This window comes from Haliotis rubra, unplaced genomic scaffold (assembly GCF_003918875.1).
Source record: "Haliotis rubra isolate DU_JTF1 unplaced genomic scaffold, ASM391887v1 Scf2206, whole genome shotgun sequence".
Taxonomy (NCBI): domain Eukaryota; kingdom Metazoa; phylum Mollusca; class Gastropoda; order Lepetellida; family Haliotidae; genus Haliotis; species Haliotis rubra.
In genome coordinates this window covers 1-24,704 of record NW_025766233.1, presented here as the reverse complement: position 1 = coordinate 24,704, position 24,704 = coordinate 1, and the positions used below count along the sequence as shown (strand labels likewise).

Sequence of the window (24,704 nt, the reverse complement as noted above, 5' to 3'; positions counted from 1 at the left end):
TGGATAAAGGGAGTAATTAAATTGCAATGTTGTTGAGTAGGGAATAAAAGTAAAGGTGGAATGTTGTAGTGGATAAAGGGAGTAGTGGATAAGTGCATACACAGTTGTAGTGGATAGGGGAGTAAGTAGGAGCAATGTTGTAGTGGATAAGCAAGTAGGTACGATACAATGATGTAGTGGATAAGGGGGAGTAGGTAAGGTACAATGTTGCAGCAGTTAAGGAGTAAGTACGGTGAAATGATGCTTAGTTGATAAAGGGGTAGTTAGGGTACAAGTTGTAATTCATAAAGGGAGAGTAAAGGTACACTGTCGTAGTAGAAGTGAGTTAGTAATGAGCGATCTTGCTTGGTAGGTGAGAGTAGAGTAAAAGGTACAATGTTGCAGTAGATAACGGAGTAAGTGATGAGCAATGTTGTAGTGAATAAGTAAGTAAAATTACGATACAATGATGTAGTTGATAAAGGGGAATAGAGTAAGGTTCAAAATGTTGCAGTAGATAAAAGAGTAAGTAAAGGTACAATGTTGTGGTGGATACAAAAGTAGTAGGTAAAAGATACGATGATGTAAGAGGAAAGGGAGTAAGTATGAAGCAATGTTTTGGTGAATAAGGGAAGCAAATTGCAATTTTAATATTGTAGTTGATAAAGGGGCAAGTAGGGAATTACAATGCTGTTGTGGAGAAAAGGAGGTAAGTAAGCTGCAATGATGTGAGTGGATAAAGGTAGTAGTACCCAGTGATGTGGTTGATAAGAGGTAGGTAAAAAGTACAATGTTGTAGTGGATAGGGAGAAGAGTAGAAACAATGATGTACTGAATAAAGAATGTGGGAATTTTAATGTTGCCAGTGGATAAGGAGTAAGAAGTAAGGAGCAATGCTGTAATGGATAAAGGAGTAGGTAAGGTACAATGTTGTACTGGATAAAAGAAGGGAGTAAGTAGGAACAATGTTGCTTAGTAGATAGGGGGAGTAGAAGTAAGGCGCAATGTTGTTGAGTAAAGGAAGTAAAGTAAGGTGGGAATATTTATGGTGGATAGGGAGTAGTGGATAAGAAGAGGATACTAAGTTGTAGTCGATAGGGAGTAAGTAAGAACAATGTTGTAGTGGATAAGTAATTAGGTACGGTACAATTATGAGTTGATAAAGGGAGTAGAGTAAGTTACAATGTTGCAGTAGTTAAAAAGGGAGTAAAGTACGGTGAAGTGATGTAGTTGATAACAGGTAGGGAACGTACAATGTTGCTTGTAATTCATAAGGGAGGAAGTAAGGTACACTGTCGTAGTAGAGTGAGTAAAGTAATGAGCAATTTTGCAGTGGATGAGGGAGTAGGTAAGGTACAATGTTGGAAGATAAAGGAGTAAGTAAGGTACAATGTTAAAGGTGGATGAGGGGTAAGTGAAGTACAACGTTGGCAGTGAATAAAAGTAAGTAGAGCAATGTTGTAGTGGGACAAATTAGGTACGGTACAATGATGTAGTGGATAAGGAGTAAATAAGGTACAATGTTGCCGTGGATAGGAGTGTAGGTAGGGAGCAGCGGTGGTTCATAAAGAGGTAGGTAAGGCACAATGTTGCGGTGGATGGGGGTAAGTAAGTAGCAATGTTGTAATCGATAGGGAGAAGGTACGGTACAATGATGTAGTTGATAAAGGGAGTAGGTAAGGTACTATCTTGCAGTAGATATAGGAGTAAGTAAGGTAGTATGTTGTGGTGGATCATGGAGTAGGTAAGGTGCAATGATGAGGGAGGAGGATGAGGGAGTAAGTATAAAGCAATGTTTTAGTGAATGCAGGAGCAAGGTACGGTACAATATTGTAGTTGATAAGGGAGTAAGTAAGGTCAAATGCTGAGAGTAGATAGAATGATAAGTGGATACAAAAGTTGTAGCCGATAAGGAAGTAAGCAAGGTGCAATGTTGTAGTGTATAAATAAGGGTACCGTAATAATGATGTAGTTGATAAGGGAGTCGAGGGAAGGCAAAGGTGCAATGTTGTAATCCATAAGGGAGTAGAAGTACAATGTTGTAAGGTACACCGTCGTAGTAAAAGAATTGAGTAAGCGATGAGCAATTTTGAACTGAAATGAGGGGAGCAGGTAAGGTACAATGCCGCAGGATACAAGGGAGTAAGTAAGAGCAAATGTTGCAGTGGATAAGGGAGAAGGCACGGTACAATAATGTAGTTGATAAGGAGCGTAGGTAAGGTACAATGTTGCAGTAGATAAAGGACTAAGTAAGGCACACAATGTTGTGGTGGATAAGGAGCAGGTAAGGAGCAACGCCGTAGTTCATAAGGAGTAGAACGTAAGGTACGAAGTATAGTAAATAAAGAGAAAGAGCAAGGTACAATGTTGTGGTGGATAAGGGAGTAGGTAAGGTGCAAATGATATAGAGGATAAAGGAGTAAGTAAGGTGCAATTATGTAGTTGATAAGGAAGTAGGTAAGGTGCAATGTTGTAGTTGATAAGGGAATAGGTAAGGTACAATGTTGCAGTGGATAAGTGAGCAGGTAAAGTACAATGTTGGAGTGGATAAGGGAGAAAGTAAGGAGCAATGTTGTGGTGGATAAGGCAGTAAGTAAGGTACAGAGTTGTAGTGGATAAGAAAGTAAGTGAGGACCAATATTAAAGAGGATAAGCTAGTAGGTAAGGAACAATGCTGCAGTGGATAAGGGAGTAGGTAAGAACCAATCATGTAGTTGATAAGGGAGTAAGTAAGGTACAATATTGCAGTGGATAAGTCAGTAGGTAAAGTACAATGTTGAAGTGGATCAGGGAGAAAGTAAGGAGCAATGTTGTAGTGGATAAGGGAGTAGGTAAGTCACAATGTTGCAGTGGATAAAGGAGCAAGTAAGGTGCAATGTTGTTGTGGATACGGGAGAAGGTAAGGTACAATGTTGTAGTGGATAAGGTAGTAGGTAAGGTACAATGTTGCACTAGATAAAGGGGTAGGAAAGGTACAATGTTGTTTTGGATAGGTGAGTAAGTAAGGTGCAATGATGTAGAGGATAAGAGAGTAAGTAAGAAGCAATGTTGTAGTGGATAAGGGAGTAGGTAAAGTACGATATTGTAGTTGATAAGGGAGAAAGTAATGTACAATGTTGAGGTGGATGAGTGAGTAAGTGAGGTGGAATGAGGTATTTGAAAAGGGAGTAGGTAAGGCGCAATGTTGTAGTTCATAAGGGAGGAAGTGAGGTACAATGTTACAGTAGTTAAGGGAGTAAGTACGGTGAAATGATGTAGTTCATACGGGAGTAGGTAAGGTACAATGTTGTAATTCGTAAGGGAGGAAATAAGGTACACTGACGTAGTAGATAAGGGAGTAAGTAAGGTGCCATTGTATCTTACCTACTCCCTTGTCTACTACTTCAATGTACCTTACCTACTCCATTATCCACTGCAACATTCATCCATACTTACTTCCTTATTCGGTACAACATTGCACATTACTTACTCCTTTATCTACTGCACCATTGTACCTTACTTACTCCCTTTGCTACTGCAAGATTGTACCTTATCAATTCCCTTATCTACCACAACATTGCTCCTTACTTACTCCCTTATTAACTACTGTATTGCACCTTACCTACTCCCTCATCCACTACAACATTGCTCGTTACTTACTCCTTTATCCACTGTAACATTATACCTTACCTACTCCCTTATCCACTACAACATTGCTCCTTCCTTACTTCCTTATCAACTACAAAATTACACCTTACCTACTCCCTTATCCACTGCATCTTTGCACCTTACCTACTCCCTTATCGACCACATCAATGGACCTTACTTAATCCCCTTTCCACTACAACATTGTACCTCACTTCCTCCCTTATCAACTACATCAGTGTATCTTACTTCCTGCCTTATCAACTACAACGTTGTACCTTACCTACTCAGTTATTAACTGCAACATTTTACCTTACTTACTCCATTATCAACTATATCATTGCACCTTACTTCCTCCCTTATCCACTTCAACATTGTACCTGACCTACTTCCTTATAAACTACAACATTGCACCTTACGCCTTATCAACTACATCATTTCACCTTACTTCCTCCCTTATCAACTACAACATTGTACCTTACTTACTCCATTATCAACTATATCATTGCACCTTACTTCCTCCCTTATCCACTACAACTTTGTACCTGACCTACTCCCTTATAAACTACAACATTGCACCTTACGCACTTATCAACTACATCATTGCACCTTACTTACTCCCTTATCCACTACAACATCGTACCTTACTTACTTCCTTATCCACTACTACATTGTATCTTACCTACTCCCTTATCCACTACTACATTGCATCTTACCTACTCCCTTATCCACTGTAAAATTGATTCATACTTACTGTCTTATCCAGTACAACATTGAACCTTACTTACTCCTTTATCTACTGGAACATTGTAAATTACCTACTCCCTCATCCACTACAACATTGTACCTTACTTACTCACTTATCTACTGCAAGATTGTATCTTACCTACTCCCTTATCTACTATAACAATGCTCCTCACTAACTCCCTTATCCACTACAGCATTCCACTTTACTTACTCCCTTATCCACGACACCATTTCACCTTACTTACTCCCTTATCCACTACAACATTGCACTTTACTTACTCCCTTATCCACTGCAACATTGCACCTTACTTACTCCCTTATCCACTACAACATTGCTATTTACTTACTTCCTTATTCACTACAACATTGCACCTTACATTACTCCCTTATCCACTACATCATTGCACCTTACTTACTCCCTTATCTACTACATCAATGTACCGTACTTCCTTTCTTATGAATAACAACATTGCACCTTACTTACTCCCTTATCTTCTACATCAGTGGACCTTACCTACTCCCTTATCCACTACAACTTTGTACCTTACATCCTCCCTTATTAACTACATCAGTGTGCCTTACTGCCTCCCTGATCAACTACAGTGTTGTACCTTACCTACTCCCTTATCAACTGCAACACTGTACCTTACTTACTCCCTTATCAACTACATCATTGCACCTTACTTCCTCCAGTATCTATTACAAAATTGTACCTTACCAACTCCCTTATCCACTGCATCATTGCTCCTTACCTACTCCATTATCTACTTCTTGTACCTTACATTATCTACTACTGCCATTATCATCAATGCAACTTGTACCTTTACTTTCTCCCTATGAATTACAACATTGTACCTTACCTTTTATCCTACAACATCCCTACATATCCTTACTTCCTCCCTGATCAACTACAATATTGTACCTTACCTACTCCCTTATCAACTGCAACACCGTACCTTACCTACTCCCTTATCAACTACATCATTGCACCTTACTTCCTCCCGTATCCACTACAACGTTGTACCGTACTTCCTGCCTTATCAACTACAACGTTGTACCGTACTTTCTGCCTTATCAACTACAACATTGCACCTTACTCCCTTATCAACTACTTCATTGCACCTTACCTACTCCCTTATCTACTACAACATTGATCCTTACTTACTCCCTGATCCACTACAGCATTGCACTTTACTTACTCCCTTATTCACTACACCATTGCACCTTACCTACTCCCTTATACACAAAAACATTGCACTTTACCTACTCCGTTATCCACAGCAACATTGTAGCTTACTTACTCCCTTATCCTCTACAAAATTGTACCTTACCTACTCTCTTATCCACTACAAAATTGTACCTTACCTACTCCTTTTTCCACTACTTCATTGCACCTTACCTACTCCCTTATTTACTACATCATTGGACCTTACTTACTTCTTTTTCCACTACAACATTGTACCTTACTTCCTCCCTTATCAACTACAACGTTGTACCTTACCTACTCCCTTATCAACTGTAACAGTGTACCTTACTTACTCCCTTATCAGCTACATCATTAAACCTTACTTCCTCCCTTATCCACTACAACATTGTACCTTACTTCCTCCCTTATCAACTACAACGTTGTACCTTACCTACTCCCTAATGAACTACAACATTGCACCTTACACCCTAATGAACTACATCATTGCACCTTACTTACTCCCTTAACTTCTACATCAGTGGACCTTACCTACTCCCTTATCCACTACAACATTGTACCTTACATCCTCCCGTATTAACTACATCAGTGTACCTTACTTCCTCCCTGATTAACTACAGTGTTGTACCTTACCTACTCCCTTATCAACTACAACATTGTACCTTACCTACTCCCTTATCCACTGCATCATTGCTCCTTACCTACTCCATTATCTACTTCATCAATGCAACTTATTTACTTTCTTATGAATTACAACATTGTACATTACCTACTCCCTTATCCACTACAACATTGTACCTTACATCCTCCCTTATTAACTACATCAGTGTACCTTACTTCCTCCCTGATCAACTACAATGTTGTACCTTACCTACTCCCTTATCAACTGCAACACCGTACCTTACCTACTCCCTTATCAACTACATCATTGCACCTTACTTCCTCCCGTATCCACTACAACGTTGTACCGTACATTCTGCCTTATCAACTACAATGTTGTTCCCTTTAATTACTCCCTTTATCAACATACAATCCACATTGTACCTTACCCCCTTCCCTATCAACTACTTCATTGCACCTTACTTCTACTCCCTTATCCACTACAACATTGATCCCTTACTTACTCCCCCTGATTATCCACTACAAAATTGTACCTTACCTTACCTACTCCATTATCTACTTCATCAATGCAACTTATTTACTTTCTTTATGAATTACAACATTGTAATTTACTTACTCCCTTATCCACTACAACTTTGTACCTTACATCCTCCCTTATTAAGTACATCAGTGTACCTTACTTCCTCCCTGATCAACTACAATATTGTACCTTACCTACTCCCTTATCAACTGCAACACCGTACCTTACCTACTCCCTTATCAACTACATCATTGCACCTTACTTCCTCCCGTATCCACTACAACGTTGTACTGTACTTCCTCCTCTTATCAACTACAATGTTGTTCCTTACCTACTCCCTTATCAACTACAACATTGCACCTTACTCCCTTATCAACTACTTCATTGCACCTTACCTACTCCCTTATCTACTACAACATTGATCCTTACTTACTCCCTGATCCACTACAGCATTGCACTTTACTTACTCCCTTATTCACTACACCATTGCACCTTACCTACTCCCTTATACACAAAACATTGCACTTTACCTACCTGTTATCCACAGCAACATTGTACCTTTACCTACTCCCTTTATCCACTACAACATTGCCCCTACCTTACTTACTTCCTTATCCACTACAGCATTGTACTTTACTTACTCCTTTATCCACTACACCATTGCTCCTTACTTACTCCCTTTATTCACTACAACATTGCACCTTACTTACTCCCTTTATCCACTACAACATTGTACCTTACTTACTCCAATTATCCACTACAACAATGCTACTTACTTACTACTCCTTTATCCACTACAACATTGTACACTACTTACTCCCCTTTATCCACTGCATCATTGCACCTTACTTTACTCCCCCTTATCCACTACAACATTGAACCTTACTTACTCCCTTATCTACTGCAACATTGCACCTTACTTACTCCCTTATCCGCTACAGCATTGCACTTTACTTACTCCCTTATCTACTACAACATTGCTCCTTACTTACTCCCTTATTAACTACACCATTGTACCTTACCTACTCCATTATCCTCTACAACACAGCTCATTACTTACTCCCTTATCCACTACAACATTGCACTTTACTTACTCCCTTATCCACTACAACATTGTACCTTACTTACTCCCTTATCTACTGCAACATTGTACCGTACCTACTCCCTTATCTACTACAACATTGCTCCTTACTTACTCCCTCATCCACTACAGCATTGCACTTTACTTACTCAATTATCCACTACACCATTGCACCTTACCTACTCTCTTATTCACTACAACATTGCACTTTACTTACTCCCTTATCCACTGCAACATTGTACCTTACTTACCCCCTTATCCACTATAACAATGCTACTTACTTACTTCCCTATCCACTACAAAATTGTACCTTTTATCTACTCCCCTTATCCACTCAACATTGTACATTGTTGTCCACCTTGTACCTTATCTACTCCCTTATCCACTTAACATTGTAACCTCCTTTTATCTCCACTGCAACATTGTACCTTACTACTCCTTTTATCTACTACAACATTGTTCCTTACTTACTCCCTTATTAACTACAGCATTGCACCTTACTACCCATTATCCACTACAACACAGCTCATATTACTTACTCCCTAATCCACTACAACATTGTTCCTACTTACTCCCTATCCACGATACAATTATACTTTACCAACTCCATTATCCACTCCCCTTATCGGCTATATGCTTGACCTTGCTTACTCCCCCTTTCCACTACAACATTGTAATTTTACTTCCTCCCCTTATCAACTACATCAGTGTAGCTTACTTCCGGACTTATCAACTACAACGTTGTAATTTTACTTACTACCCTTATCAACTGCAACATTGTACCTTTTACTTACTCCCTTCCATCAACTATATCATTGCACCTTACTTCCTCCCTATCCACTACATCATTGCACCTTACTTCCTCCCTTTATCCACTACAACATTGTACCTTACCTACTCCCCTTATAAACTACAACATTGCACCTTACGCCCTTATCAACTACATCATTGCACCTTACGTACTTCCTTTATCCACTCACAAGATTGTACCTTACCTACTCCCTTATCTACTACAACATTGTTCCTTACTTACTCCCTCATTCACTACAGCATTGCACTTTTACTTACTCCAATTATCCACTACACCATTGTAACCTTACCTACTCTCTTATTCACTACAACATTGCACTTTTTACTTACTCCCCTATCCACTGCAACATTGTACCTTTTACTTACTCCCCTTTATCCACTATAACAATGCTACTTCTACTTCTTACTTCCCTATCCACTACAAAATTGTACCTTTATCTACTCCCCCTTATCCACTACAACATTGTACCTTACTTACTCCCTTTTATCTACTGCAACATTGTACCTTTTCCCTCACCTACTCCTCTTTATCTACTACAACATTGCTCCTTACTTACTCCCTTATTAACTACAGCATTGCACCTTACCTACTCCATTATCCACTATAACACAGCTCATTACTTCCTCCCTAATCCACTACAACATTGTACCTTACCTACTCCCTTTTAAACTACAACATTGCAACTTACTCCCTTACCTACTTCCTTCAACAACTACAAAAATTGTATCCACTACATCATTGCACCTTCCTTTCTCTTACTCCCTTTCCACTACAACATTGTACCTTTACTTCCTCCCTTATCTACTACATCAGTGTACCTTACTTCCTCCTGTATCCACTACATCATTGCACCTTACTTTCTCCCGTATCCACTACATCATTGCACCTTACTTACTCCCTTATCCACTACAACATTGTACCTTTACTTACTGCCTTATCAACTACAAAATTGCACATTACTTACTCCTTTATCCACTACAACATTGCAGCTTCTTTACTTACTCCCCTTTATCCACTGCAACATTGTACCTTACTTACTTCCATTATCTACTACAATCATGCTACTTACACTTACTCCCTTATCAACTACAAAATTGTACCTTTACCTACCTCCCCTTTACTTATCCACTGCATCATTGCACCTTACTTTACTCCCCTTTCCACTACAACATTGTACCTTACATCCTCTCCCTTATCAACTACATCAGTGTACCTTACTTCCTCCCCTTATCCACTATTTAACACAGTACCTTACTTCCTCCCTTATCCACTCACAACGTTGTACCTTACCTACTCCCTTTTAAACTACAACATTGCACCTTACGCCCTTATCAACTACATCATTGCACCTTACTTACTTCCTTATCCACTACAACATTGTACCCTACTTACTTCCTTATCCACTACAACATTGCGCATTTCCCATTCCCTCATCCACTACAACATTGTACCTTTCTTACCCCCTTATCCACTGCAACTTTGTACCTTACCTACTCCCTTATCCACTTCAACATTGAAGCGTACCTACACCCTTATCCACTGCAACATTGATTCGTACTTACTGCCTTATCCAGTACATCATTGAACCTTACTTACCTCCTTTTATCAACATTGCACCTTACCTACTCCCTTTTTATCCACTACAACATTGTACCTTACTTACTCCCCTATCAACTACATCATTGTACCTTACTTTCCTCCCTTATCAACTAAAACGTTGTACCTTACCTACTCCCCTTATCAACTACAACATTGCACCTTACGCCCCCTTATCAACTACATCATTGCATCTTTACTTACTCCCTTATTCACTACAACATTGCTCATTACCCACTCTCTTCATCAACTACAACATTGCACCTTACGCCCCCCTTATCAACTACAACATTGTACCTTTACCTACTCCCCTTATTCACTCACTACAACATTGCTTATTACCCACTCCTCTTCATCCACTACAACATTGCACCTTACTTACTCCATTATCCACTGCATCATTGCTCCTTACATACTTCCTTATCCACTACAAAATTGTAACTTACCTACTACCTTATCCACTGTATCATTGCACCTTACCTACTACCTTCATCCACTGTATCATTGCACCTTACTTCCTCCCTTATCAACTACAACATTGTACCTTTTACCTACTCCCTTATAAAATAGAACATTGCACCTTACGCCCTTATCCACTACATCATTGCACCGTCCTTTCTCCCTTTTCCACTACAACATTGTACCTTACATCCTCCCTTATCAACTACATCAGTGTACCTTACTTCCTCCCTTTATCAACTACAACATTGTACCTTACTCCTGCCTTATCAACTACATCATTGTACCTTACCTACTCCCTTTATCTACTACAACATTGCACTTACTTACTCACTGATCCACTACAGCATTGCACTTTTTACTCTGCTCCCTTTTATCCACTACAACATTGCACCTTACCTACTCCCTTTATACACTACAACATTGCACTTCTACTAACTCCCCTTATCCACTACAAAATTGTACCCTTACTCTACCCTTTGTCCACTGCATCATTGCACCTTACTTACTCACTTATCCACTGTAACATTGTACCTTAGCTACTCGCTGATCCACTGCAACATTGATTCATACTTACCCCTTTATCCACTACAACATTGTACCTCCTCACTTTATTCCTTTATCTACTACATCATTGGACCTTACTTTAGTTCCTTTCAACTACAACATTGTACCTTTACTTACTCCTTATCAACTGCAACGTTGTACCTTACCTACTCCCCTTCGTTATCTACTGCAACATTGTACCTTTTACCTACTCGCTGATCCACTGCAACATTGATTCATACTTTACTCCCTTATCCAGTACAACATTGTACCTACTCACTTTTACTCCTTTATCTACAGCAACATTGTACCTTACCTACTCCCTCATCCACTACAACATTGTACCTTACTCACTCTCTTATCAACTGCAACATTGTACCTTATCTACTCCGTTATCTCATTACAACATTGCTCCTTACTTAATCCCATATCCGGGTAATGTAAGTCCCAAAACATTAAGTCAATTCTAACATGTACCAGGTTTTAATCGTAGAATATGTGTACTTTTAATTGATGGCTAGGTTTCTCTTTTGTCGCCAATTCCTGAAGGGATGGTGTAAATCCAGCCAGGGTCCATGCAGGAAGCAAATGTACTGTAAGTCCCCATGGTCCCTAGTATGGTGATCTACCTTCAGTTGTTGGCGATCAATAGCCTGTTTTTTATATTGTATCGTCTTGTATAGTTCCAATGTTTTAGATTTTTGTTACTAGTTTTATATCTATATCTGTGATAACCTAGTTATTTTACTGTCCTTCGTCAGCCGAATTTTATAATTTCACTTAAATTGTCGATATATTTATAACTTGCTTTAGTCACGATATGGCTGAAATATTGCCGATGTGACTTAAAATCTTAACTCACTCACTCACTCACTACTCCCTTATCCACTACAGCATTGCACTTTACTTACTCCCTTAACCACTACGAAATTGTATCTTGCCTTCTCCCTTATCAACTGCATCATTGCACCTTACCTACTCCCTTATCTACTTCATCAATGTACCTTATTTCCTTCCTTATGAATTACAACATTGTACCTTACCTACTCCCTTATGGACTATGTCATTGCACCTTACTTACGCCCTAATCTTCTACATTATTGGACCTTACTTACTCCCTTTTCCACTACAACATTGTACCTTACATCCTCCCTTATCAACTACATCAGAGTACCTTACTTCCTCCCGTATCAACTACAACGTTGTACCTTACCTACTCCCTTATCAACTGCAACACTGTACCTTACCTACTCGCTGATCCACTGCAACATTGATTCATACTTACTCCCTTATCCAGTACAACATTGTACCTCACTTACTCCTTTATCTACAGCAACATTGTACCTTACCTACTCCCTCATCCACTACAACATTGTACCTTACTCACTCCCTTATCAACTGCAACATTGTACCTTACCTACTCCGTTATCTACTACAACATTGCTCCTTACTTAATCCCATATCCGGGTACGTAAGTCCCAAAACATTAAGTCAATTTAAGTGTACCAGGTTTTTAATCGTAGAATATGTGTACTTTTAATTGATGGCTAGGTTTCTCTTTTGTCGCCAATTCCTGAAGGGATGGTGTAAATCCAGCCAGGGTCCATGCAGGAAGCAAATGTACTGTAAGTCCCCATGGTCCCTAGTATGGTGATCTACCTTCAGTTGTTGGCGATCAATAGCCTGTTTTTTATATTGTATCGTCTTGTATAGTTCCAATGTTTTAGATTTTTGTTACTAGTTTTATATCTATATCTGTGATAACCTAGTTATTTTACTGTCCTTCGTCAGCCGAATTTTATAATTTCACTTAAATTGTCGATATATTTATAACTTGCTTTAGTCACGATATGGCTGGAAATATTGCCGATGTGACTTAAAAAATCTTAACTCACTCACTCACTCCTCACTCACTACTCCCTTATCCACTACAGCATTGCACTTTACTTACTCCCTTAACCACTACGAAATTGTATCTTGCCTTCTCCCTTATCAACTGCATCATTGCACCTTACCTACTCCCTTATCTACTTCATCAATGTACCTTATTTCCTTCCTTATGAATTACAACATTGTACCTTACCTACTCCCTTATGGACTATGTCATTGCACCTTACTTACGCCCTAATCTTCTACATTATTGGACCTTACTTACTCCCCTTTCCACTACAACATTGTACCTTACATCCTCCCTTATCAACTACATCAGAGTACCTTACTTCCTCCCGTATCAACTACAACGTTGTACCTTACCTACTCCCTTATCAACTGCAACACTGTACCTTACTTACTCCCTTATCAACTACATCATTGCACCTTACTTACTCCCTTATCCAGTACAACATTGTACCGTACTTCCTGCCTTATCAACTACAATGTTGTACCTTACCTACTCCCTTATCAACTACAACATTGCAACTTACTCCCCTATCAACAACATCATTGTACCTTACTTCCTCCCTTATCAACTAAAACGTTGTACCTTACCTACTCCCTTATCAACTACAACATTGCACCTTACGCCCTTATCAACTACATCACTGCACCTTACCTACTCCTTATTCACTACAACATTGCTCATTACCCACTCTTTCATCAACCACAACATTGCACCTTACGCCCTTATCAACTACATCATTGCATTCCTACCTATTCCCTTATTCACTACAACATTGCCTTCATTACCTACTCCTTCATCCACTACAACATTGCATTCTTACTTACTCCTTTATCCACTGCAACATTGTACTTTACCTACTCCCTTATATCTACTACAACATTGCCATTACTACTCCTTACTATCCACTACAGCATTGCACTTTTACTTACCCTTATCCACATTGTTCATTACTTTACTCCCTTTATCCACTGCAACATTGTTCATTACTACTTTTATCCATTCACTCTTTATCCACTACATCATTGCTCCTTACTCACTTCCTTATCCACTACGAAATTGTAGCTTATCTTCTCCCTTATCCACTGCATCATTGCACCTTACCTACTCCCTTATCTACTTCATCAATGTACCTTTATTTCCTTCCTTCTGAATTACAACATTGTACCTTACCTACTCCCTTATCAGCTACATCATTGCACCTTACTTATGTTGCATTGATAAGGGAGTAGGTAAGGCGCAATGATGCAGTGGATAAGGGAATAAGTAAGGAGCAATGTTGTAGTGGATAAGGGAGTAAATAACGAGCAATGTTGTAGTGGATAAGCTTAGTAGATAAGGTACAATGTTGTAGTGGATAAGGGAGTAAGTAAGGTGCAATGTTGTAGTGGATAAAGGAGTAAGTAAGGTGCAATGTTGTAGTGGATAAGGGAATACGTAAGGTACAATGTTGTAGTTGATAAGGGAGTAAGTAAGGTACATTGAAGTAATAGAGAAAGGAGTAAGTAAGGTGCAATGTTGCAGTAGATAAGGGAGTCAGTAAGGTACAATGTTGTAGTGGATAAGGGAGTAGGTAAGGTGCAATGCAGTAGATAAGGGAGTAAGTAAGGTACAATTTTGTAGTGAATAAGGGAGTAGGTAAGGTACAATGTTGCAGTAGATAAAGTAGTAAGGAAGGTGCCATGTTATAGTGGATAAGGGAGTAAGTACGAAGCAATGTTGTAGTGGATAAGGGAGTAGGTAAGGAACAATGTTGTAGTGGATACGGGAGGAAGTAAAGTACAATGTTGTAGTGGATAAGGGAGTAGGTAAGGTACACTGTTGCAGTAGATAAGGGAGTAAGTAAGGTACAATGTTGTAGTGGATAATGGAGTAAGTAAGGTAAAATGTTGCAGTGGTAAGGGGATAAGTAAGGTACAATGTTGCAGTAGATAACGGAGTAAGTAAGGTACACTGTTATAGTGGATAAGGGAGTAGGTAAAGTACAATGTTGCAGTAGATAAGGGAGTAAGTAAGGTACAATTTTGTAGGGCATAAGAGAGTAAGTAAGGTAAAATCTTGCAGTGGTAAGGGAATAAGTAAGGTACAATGTTGCAGTAGATAAAGGAGTAAGTAATGTACAATGTTATAGTGGATAAGGGATTAAGTATGAAGCAATGTTGTAGTGGATAAGGGAGTAGGTAAGGAACAATGTTGCAGTGGATAAGGGAGTAAGTAAGGTAAAATGTTGCAGTGGTAAGGGAATAAGTAAGGTATAATGTTGCAGAGAACAAGGGAGAAAGTAAGTTGGAATGTTGGATTGGATAAGGTAGTAAGTGAATGAGTGAGTCATTATGTAACGTCACATCGGCAATATTGCAGTCATATCGTGACGAGAACTCATTTGACATTGAAATGGAATATATGTATGTTATGAAAACCTGTCGACGAAGGACAGTGAAACAACTAGAAAAATCACTATTAGAATTAAAACTAGCGTGGGAAGTTTAAACTAATAGCACTATTTGGACAATACAATATAAAAAACGGGCTATAGATCGCCAACAACTGAAGGTAGATCACCTTACTAGGAAGATAATGGAGTAAGTAAGGTACAATGTTGTAGTGGATAAGGGAGTAAGTAAGGGACACTGTTGTAGTGGATATAGGAGTAAGTAAGGTACAATGTTGCAGATGGCAAGGGTGAGGTGAAGTGAGATAGGGTTTAACGTCGTGCTTGAGAATATTTCGCTCATATCACGACGTGCATGCGTGTGTATGTGTATGTGCGGCTGCTTGTACTAGCCCAGACTTAAGCTGGTTTTATAGGGCTAGCCCACTGAGATACCACGCCGCAGTGAAGCATGGATACCCCACATAGACACATTATACTGACTCCGAGCCGATTCAGTCCTTGTTGTACCCATTAATGCCGAGCGCCAGGCAGGGACCAACAAGTAAGATATTTTAACGTCTTTTGGTATGACGCGGTCGAGTATCGAACCCGCGACCTTCCGCTCTACGGGCGGACGCTCTAACCACTACACGACGGCGGCGGTCCAGAGGGCAAAGGAGTAAGTAGGGTACAATGTTGCAGAGGAGAAGAGAGTAAGTAAGGTACGATGTTGCAGTGGGTAGGGAGGAAAAGAAGCGACAAAACCCTTTCCACATCCATAAAAAATCTCTGCTTAAAGCAGATTGTACAGTTGTGACAATGCCATAAGTATCTATTTGTTTAACCGGTATTACAGCAGTACGATGTTGTTTGTAAAGAAACTGAGTCTGGACCAGACATCTCACCATATGATATGATGACAGAGCATGACTGTGTTTTTGAATCACTATCAATTAGTGGTGATACCAGGTTTTCGCTAAAAGGTGAACGTATCCTGCCCCACCGGTGACACCCATCACAAACATATGCTACGTCTAGTCGCTTGTTCACCTGGAATAATTCGGGAACGTCAAAATAGGGAATTGCATCGGACATCAATTCTGTCACCGATGTATCAAATTCATCCACATGTCTACTTGCAAACAAGGATAAGTTTGGACTCTCGCAGAGAACGCGTTACGAGAAGTAGGCGGTGCATGGCAATGAGCAAACCATTTTGTTTGCGAAAGGTAGAGTAGATGGAAGCTAGAGCACATGCAGTACATGACGATGAAATTGATTCCGAGCGTAGCTGCACACGCCTTGCTCATAAGGCTCTCACCCATCGAACTCTACTTGATCGCGGACAACCTGGGGCCCCTTCGCTAACAATGACAAGCGCCATTGGGCGGCACTCATACATGCTAATACGGGTCAATTGTCAGGTCGGTGATCAATTTATCCTTGTTTGCCTGTACCATAAAACTTCTTGAAAGCTTTACTGAGGCCTTGCATATTGTAACCTTGATCAACTTCTGAGCAAGAGTGGTTAGACACTCTTTGAAATTCTGAAGTAAGGTGCAATGTTGCAAGGTTAGAAAATACGTAAGGTCACGTTCTTTAACAATAGTCCTGCAATATTACAAAGGGGACACCAGAAATTGACTTCGCATAACTGTTCATAAATGGGGTATCAAACCAAGGCATTGAACCCATCATGACGAGTGAACTATTTGACAACTAGGCCGTACCAACACCCTGATGTAGATAAGACATCTAGAAAGGAATGTCGTTCCTACTGACCACCAGCCATAGTATTTACCTTTCGGTTTATATTTTGAGTCATGTTGAGGAACGGCATCCTCGAAACAGATTTTGTATCTGCACCAGGTTCCAACAGTTTGCTCACACTGCACAGTTCTTGGATTAACAGGTGAATTAAGGTCGCAGTTTGTCTAGCGAAACGTACCCCAACAGGCACATCCGAAGCCCTTGATTAGTGATCAGAGAAGCATGTGATCAATTTATTTCACTGTCGTATCATGCATGGTGTAGAAAGCTTCAGAAAAGCAAATAATTAGCCAGTGTTAAAAATATGTGAGTTTTAGAAGCAATCAAGCTAATGCGACCACAAGAGAAACGCTGTATGTGCATAAAACACTAATAAATTGTACTGCCATGTATGAAAATGGCTCACTGATTTAGTAAGTAACACATCATCATAACCCATCGATTTTCACAATATGGAGTATTGGATTCATTGGTAAAGACATCATTCTTTACACACTGTCGACGCATTCCCCGAAAGCTATATTTGCTACAATATTGTTTTGTGTCTTCCAGAATGGACACCTTCCCGAAGTGTTCTGTCTGTCAGCGGCAGTTTACCCTGAAAAGCCCCGCCCCTACCTACTGCCCTGTCTACACGCTGTGTGTGAGACGTGTGTGACAACTGCTGCTAGTGGCGTGATATCATGCTCTACATGTCACAGGGAGGTCAACCTCACGGAAGCAAGTCTCAGAAGGATGAAGTTAGGCAACAAGAAATATTCCACCTGGCAATCAAACATTATCCCACAAAGCTTCTCTGTACACATGAAGATGACGGAAACCAGGCTGTGTTTTGGTGTCAGGAGTGTGAGGAGTTACTCTGTGAATTCTGCCAGAACATGCACAACAGCTTCAGACACTCAAGAAACCACCCCTTGTACAACTTTGGGGGATATTGCCCCTCAAAATCTAGTGTGTGAAACAAATTGCAGAATACACAATCGTTATCCTCTTGATTTGTTTGACAAAAGATGCAACACATCTATCTGTAGCCGATGTTTGAGAGGAGAGCATGCTGGTCACGAGGTGGAAGATCTGGATGAGGCAGCTTTAGGAGGTAAACAACGGATTGAACAACACGTCAAAGATCTATCCTCGCTACTGTCTGATCAGCAAACACATCTTCAGAGCATCAGACAAGACATAAAGTTTACAGACGGGACACAGAACACACTGACGGAAACTATTGCACTGACGTTCCAGTCGTTAAGGTCTCAACTTGACCAGAGGGAGAAAGAACTCCTGATAGATCTTGAAAGTCAGACAAAGGAAACCAAGGAAACTCTACATGCTCTTCAAACCTCGTGTGAAACCGAACATGTCAGATGCAACGATGTTTCAGGATACATTAGGAAGAGTCTTCTCTATGCCTCGAAGTCGGCACTCCTGAAGCTTGAGAGTTCTGTTGATAGGGTAACTCGGACCTACCTAGAAACTGCTTCACCTCAAACATATGATGTTGCAACAGCTGTCTTCAACACCAACGGTCTGTCCAAACTGAAGTCAGATATGTCTGGATTTGGTACCATCACTGCTTTGAAAGAGGAAACAGCAAGAGACAGGACCGATGGTAAGCATATCAAAGCAGCTGTCCATTATCAATGATATGTGATATGATAATTCTGTAGAGCTTGTTTTATGCTTTCTCGGAAATAAATCATTACTCGGAAATTCTTGATACAATTTCAGACAAAGAAACACTGACCGATGACATTTTTGCGACCCTGACACAGAAACATGAAATGGTATGTCTAATAAGCTATCCCATACACGTATGAAAGAATAATAGGCGCTCAGTGGCCGTTTGTTAACATTTCGTAGTCCATATCTATTTAATTGAAACTGATTCGCCATGAAACCGGTTGGAGTAAAGTCTCCAGACAGTAAAAAGGCAGCAAAAGATGAACAATCCATGCTGGGTATCAAATTCATATGTTGATAATCTTGCTGCAGGTTCTTTGTTAGATGTTTTCCACTTGAAACCCGGTGTTTCCTCCTTCAACCAACACTCCTTGTTAATTCACCTATTCTCCCTGTCCATGTCATCTCTTCCCTGAATAGATAATTATGTTGGTTTTTGATAGAGAGACGAAAAGTTCATTATATGGATCAAAATAACTGTGTTGGATGGCAGAATCAGAACGTCAATGTATGAGAAAAGTGTCGGTGTTTGTTGTTGTTTGTTGAATACGGGTTCGTAGATGGCCTCCATCTTCTAACCAAAAACATATGTTACGTTTCAGGAGCTTGCAGAACTGAAATCGAACTTTGCTTCAGACAAAGAAAGACTTCAGCAGCTAACTGACAAGTTGAATGCTGAATCAAACAATATGAAACTGATATGTCATCTTGTCACACTTTTTGAGGAAATGTAGCTTTAATTACGAGAATGGCCAGAAGTGATATTACACTGACATTGCACATTTGTAGATGCTTCAGAATTTCAGATAACGATTGGATTGCAATAAATACTGTTTGAATGTCTACTGCTCAGGGAGCATCTACCAGTGACACCCTATGATTTGTCTTGTTCCGACTCGACCCTTAAGTCACAACGTTAAGCAAAATTATAACGTAAACAAAACTAATGGCCCAATAAAATAACCCTGTATATTATTTTAACAGGCGTATAATGTATATGTGAATGTGTGGTTTTAGTATGTTTGTTTAAATACAAACACATTTGCTAACATGAATTTTTTCACCAGCTGGTATTTTTTCGTATTTGTAGATGCTAGCTGAGAAAGACAGAAGCTTACAGGCCGCTTCAGAAACTATCAATCGTCTACAAACATTCCTGAATAGTACGTACAGATGCTTCTTATTACTTAAGACACCACTAAGCATGAGGATTTTACCATTTCATATTTAAATTACAATATTCAACTGTGTTTTAAGCCTTGATAATTCTATTTTTGCAGGATCAATTTGTTAATTTAACAAAAATAACTTTATGTTCAAGTTAAGGAACTCCAGCTGGATATTTGGCACTATTCGATCACTACACTCACATCCTGTTTTTACTTCCTATCTGTGGTTTGTTAATAGTAATTATTCTAGATTTCTTCACTCATGTGGAATACGATGTCGCCATTGTAATTGTTTGTACCATTGATATTACTCGTGCAACACAAGAAGACCCGTGGGAATGTGAGTCGATGTGTATACTACTGGAATAAAGCAACTGTGCATTATTCGATGTTATGCCCTTTTTAATGCCAAAAGATAGGAGCATGATTTGTGTGTTTTCCTTAATCACTGTTTAACTGTTGACAGGATAATATCGAAATCTGTATGATTTGATTCTCGGCATCGTGACACGCTCTTGACAAAATGTGGTGTAAAAAGTCAGTTCACTAATTTACTACCGTGAGTGTCCACCATTGATATTCTGGCCTTGACGTAAAGGTTGCTCCATTTCATCCCGAGCGTGCTCGATAGAGAACAGGTCCGGAGAAACAGCTGAACAGGGAGTATCGGAATGTTCACTTTCTCGGGAAATCTGTCACAACACGAGCGTCATGTGGACGGGCATTATGGTGCTGCTGCGTGAAGTTACGTCTCTGTCCCTGAATGGACGCTTGTAAAGTGATCTCAGAACTGTCTGGCAGACCTGTCAGATTGCCAATAACAATGACAAGTTGTGTCCGACCATGAGATGTGATGCCTCCCATACCATAAATGCTTCCACCACCAAACTGTCGACATTGAACAACGCAGGCGTCAGCATACCGTTCACCTATCTGTCTGTACACCCTTGTCCTGAAATCTGAGCTGTCTAGATGAAATTTCGACTCGTCAGGGGACAATTCGCCATCCCGATCTTGTCTCCTGTACCGTAGATGCTGTCTGCGCCTGACAAGACGTGCCTGTCGGTGACGTTGGAGACAAACTGGACGCATTGCAGGCCTTCTTGAGGGCCGCATATTGTGCTCCTGAGTCGGTTCCGTACAGTCCTGAGTGAGTGAGTTAAGATTTTAAGTCACATCGGCAATATTTCCAGCCATATCGTGACTAAAGCAAGTAAATATATCGATAATTTAAAGTGAAATGATAAAATTCTGCCGACGATCGATAAAATAACTAGGTATCACAGGTATGGGTAACAAAATCTAAAACATTTTGAACTATACAAGACGATACAATATTAACAAAAAGCTATTGATCGCCAACAACTTCGAAGGTCTCACTGCATGACCCATGGGGACTTACACAGTACATTTGCGTATGGACCCCAGCTGGATCAAACAGTCCTGAAACGGATAAGCAAGGAATGGTCCGACAGTCTGGAATCGATTCATTAAATGGGTCATCCGAATGTGGTTGTCTTTGGTTGACGTGACGTCGCGTGGACGACAAATCTGTAGTGACATTATCTCCATAGATCAGCGAGTGCTTCGGACCACCACTTCATTTGGGGGCGTTTCAGTCTTCAGCATTCCCACGGTGTATAGACGCTGACTTTCTGTGCTTGCCAAGCGGCATGGCGTATACCAGTTTAGGTTTAAAATGAACGAGTTTTCCACAAAATTCAGAGGCTAGAGAATACTCAACCGTTCTTCACTTTTCAACATTTCCAATGTGAACTTCAGGTGTCAATAAGCAAGCAAAAGTGAGTAAAGTTTATTGTGCACGTGTCACGTGCGATATGTGACATCAAATTACATGCTGTGTGTATTGCCATTGTGTGTATACAACTTTTTTAGATAACTTTTATTTTCTGCACTTTTTATGTTATGCACAGTTACTTTTCTTTCTCTGTTAGTATATATATCCAGAATGGTTCTGTCTCTACACCTACTTTGAAGGCCAGTAGTTCTTATGTCGTTGTGTTCTTGCAGGTTGCCCTACTGGAGGCTGCGTCCATGTGCTGAAGACGGCTGTGCCAGACAGACACATGGTGCTGCATTGTGAGTACATAATTACATCTATTGAGAGGATATATACATGCCACAGCCTACCAATTCACTGTGCACTTCTATACTCTACACTTCTACAATACATCTTACCATGGATAACGGAACACACTTCATTTAGAACCAGGTGTTTGTGTCGTCATAAAGCAACTTTAACACATATTTGTTACACGGCATTGTAATTTATCGTAGCAATGACACAAATTGTAGTACATTGTTTCTGTTTTGATTCAGTAGAAGTTCATAACATTGTATTTAACAGTAATTAGTAGCTGTCATGAATGTATTACTTTCCGACGTTGTGCTTAGATGCGTCCTGGTGTTAGTTAAAATCTGACTCTTCTGGAAAGGCATAAACTTATATTGTATGGTATGGACTCTTCTGGGTTGAACTATATAAGGTGCAAGCTCATTTCTACAAAGCATTACTTGCATGGAGAGAAGCGGTTGTGTGAAGTCACCACATTTTACCTTGGCTACAAAAGGTGCAGTATGCCGATTATGCGTAATTTGATCATTATTGATGCAATGAGGTAAAATGTGGGTGGCACATTACTGACTCTAAAGTGGCTACCAGTGCTGGCATTGTATTTAAACTTCGCAACTGAAACTGTACTCCAGTTGTATGTGTCCTGCCATTGTAATCACATTGTAGTAATTTGTATTTCGGGGATATCTGTACCTACGTGTTTGACGATGAAATTCAAGACGTATCCGGTGGTTATATGTATGCCGCAAAATGTAGTTATATCGGCAACGCTTGTAACAGTGTTCGGCCTCAACAGGTCAATGCTAGTTGTTTTTAAGTAAACCGTATGCTGTTTATACGGTCGGAAATTTATATCAGATTTTGTCGTAATCCATACACACAACATGAAAATGATGAACATCTTCGCACATATTCAAGTTGTCCGAGTTAAGGTAAATGTAAGCAATACGGATGATTTAATGTCTCAATTTTCCTACACAATATTGCCATGTTAGTAAGTGCCAGCAATATTATCACATACGCCAAATATAATATACCAGACTGTTTAGGAAATACTTCAAACATCGCATGTATACATAATATATATATATGCTTATGTATACACATATACACCGCTAATGTCGCATATGTGCGCCTGCAAATATACCTACCCAACACAATGCACCAGCTGCCAAATGATTTCAATAGGTCGAGTGACACCGATATTGCGACCTCGCATGGCAGATTCAAATGTAATACATAGTAGATTGTGGCTTATGTAAATAACATTACATAACTCACTCTGTCTCACGCCTTTGTAGGGTACACGCATCAGCAGGCGACAAAGATACAGAGTCAATCTCGACAAAGTCCACATCAACACAGAAGGAGACCCGGCCAACAGGAAGTCGGACACCAGGACCTGCAGGGAAGGTGGAGACTGAAGAAGCAATAGCGCGGCAATATTGCACTGCATCCGCCCCCAGGATGGCTGTCCCCAGTACTGGGAGGCGGTGGAGAACAGGGTCAAACTGGGATTTAAACCACTTTCAGAGACTTCAACCTTCATCCTGGAGGTTGGAGTATGTAGGGGAGTTGAGGGACGGGAGTCATTATGAGATGGACTTCCTTTTACACCCACTGTATGACCGTCTCCCACTGTACCTATACACGGCGGGACATGCAGGAAGATGGGTATGTGCGTAGAGTAGCGTGCGCTGTGGTCTGCCTGATCCCTCTCCCCTTAACACAGCAGGGGACATCTACAAATACGACCTGCATTACGGTGCGTTGGTTCTAGTGATGATGCCAGGAAGAAGATTGTCTCTCATTGATGTGAAAGAGAAGCAGAAAGTCATGTCGACGTTAGACAATGTAGACTGTAGTGGAACCACTGTGGCCGATGTTCAGTGTGTATAACCCAGATGATGTCACTAGTCAGGGCATGAGACTGGTAGTGGGCAGCGACATCAACATGGACTGGAGGAGAAGAAAGCCGCATGATTGACAACTGATGGTGACCACATCGATCACATATTTGTAGTAGAAGCTTACCCATCACCAAACATCAGCTTTAGTGATTTCACGAACACCAAGACAGCAGTACATGCGCTGTGTTGTGGTGTGTATGTCCTTGACCCCATGTCTACAATTCTAGTGACCCCTGGTTCACTCCCAGTGCCCCTTTGTCTACCCAGGTCCCCCTTTGTCTACTCCCAGTAATCCCCCTTTGTCTACTCCAGTGACCCCTTGTCTACATCTATATGTCCCCCCATGTCTGCATCTTCAGCGGACCTCCTTGTCTACCCAGGACCCCTTTGTCTACTCCAGTAACCCCCATGTCTACCAGTGACTTCTATCTACACCAGTGTCCCCTTTATTCACACCAGCAGCCCCTTGCCCGCACCTAGTGACCCCTTTGATACTCCAGTGCCTCCCTTTAAGCAACTGAAACCCTTTGTTACACCCAGTTCCCTTTATGTCTGCACCAGTGTCTCCTATGTCTACACCAGTCCCTGCATAGTTCACCAGTGTCCCTCATGTCTCATGTC

General features: G+C 40.4%; 1 protein-coding gene and 3 long non-coding RNA genes across 13 annotated transcripts; 2 read left to right on the top strand and 2 right to left on the bottom strand.

Annotated features, from left to right (window-relative positions):
• Nucleotides 1–1,577: 1,577 nt before the first annotated feature.
• On the top strand, nt 1,578–15,033 carry LOC124277386. Its single transcript, XR_006898809.1, has 3 exons — nt 1,578–1,835; nt 2,339–2,577; nt 14,426–15,033. It is a non-coding gene; the product is annotated as an uncharacterized LOC124277386 (long non-coding RNA).
• LOC124277387 lies at nt 5,706–7,538 on the bottom strand. Of its 2 annotated transcripts, none has more exons than XR_006898810.1 (3): nt 7,333–7,538; nt 6,188–6,255; nt 5,706–5,987 (listed from the first exon to the last, which is right to left on the bottom strand). It is a non-coding gene; the product is annotated as an uncharacterized LOC124277387 (long non-coding RNA). The 2 variants fall into 2 exon arrangements; XR_006898811.1 differs by having other exon boundaries at nt 5,913–5,948; nt 6,183–6,255.
• LOC124277388 lies at nt 7,797–10,185 on the bottom strand. Its single transcript, XR_006898812.1, has 3 exons — nt 9,937–10,185; nt 9,543–9,576; nt 7,797–7,882 (listed from the first exon to the last, which is right to left on the bottom strand). It is a non-coding gene; the product is annotated as an uncharacterized LOC124277388 (long non-coding RNA).
• Nucleotides 15,034–17,764: 2,731 nt separating the features above from the next.
• LOC124277385 (tripartite motif-containing protein 2-like) lies at nt 17,765–22,386 on the top strand. 9 transcript variants are annotated; one of them, XM_046713056.1, is made up of 5 exons: nt 17,765–18,838; nt 18,958–19,013; nt 19,512–19,607; nt 20,000–20,072; nt 22,110–22,386. In XM_046713056.1, the coding sequence occupies exons 1-5, from the start codon at nt 17,965–17,967 to the stop codon at nt 22,364–22,366; spliced, it is 1,356 nt and encodes a 451-aa protein (XP_046569012.1). In that variant the 5' UTR covers nt 17,765–17,964; the 3' UTR covers nt 22,367–22,386. The 9 variants fall into 9 exon arrangements, 6 of the variants coding, with proteins under 6 accessions (XP_046569012.1, XP_046569013.1, XP_046569014.1 ...); XM_046713059.1 differs by lacking the exon at nt 22,110–22,386 and adding an exon at nt 20,545–21,187 and having other exon boundaries at nt 17,767–18,838; XM_046713057.1 differs by lacking the exon at nt 19,512–19,607 and having other exon boundaries at nt 17,766–18,838.
• Nucleotides 22,387–24,704: the final 2,318 nt, after the last annotated feature.

Excerpts from the sequence above, each read along its gene's own strand:
- LOC124277385 (XM_046713056.1), top strand. The coding sequence starts at position 17,965 with ATGAAGTTAGGCAACAAGAAATATTCCACCTGGCAATCAAACATTATC. Across the intron at positions 18,839-18,957 it reads AGCAAGAGACAGGACCGATG|ACAAAGAAACACTGACCGAT; the intron begins GTAAGCATATCA and ends ATACAATTTCAG. Across the intron at positions 19,014-19,511 it reads TGACACAGAAACATGAAATG|GAGCTTGCAGAACTGAAATC; the intron begins GTATGTCTAATA and ends GTTACGTTTCAG.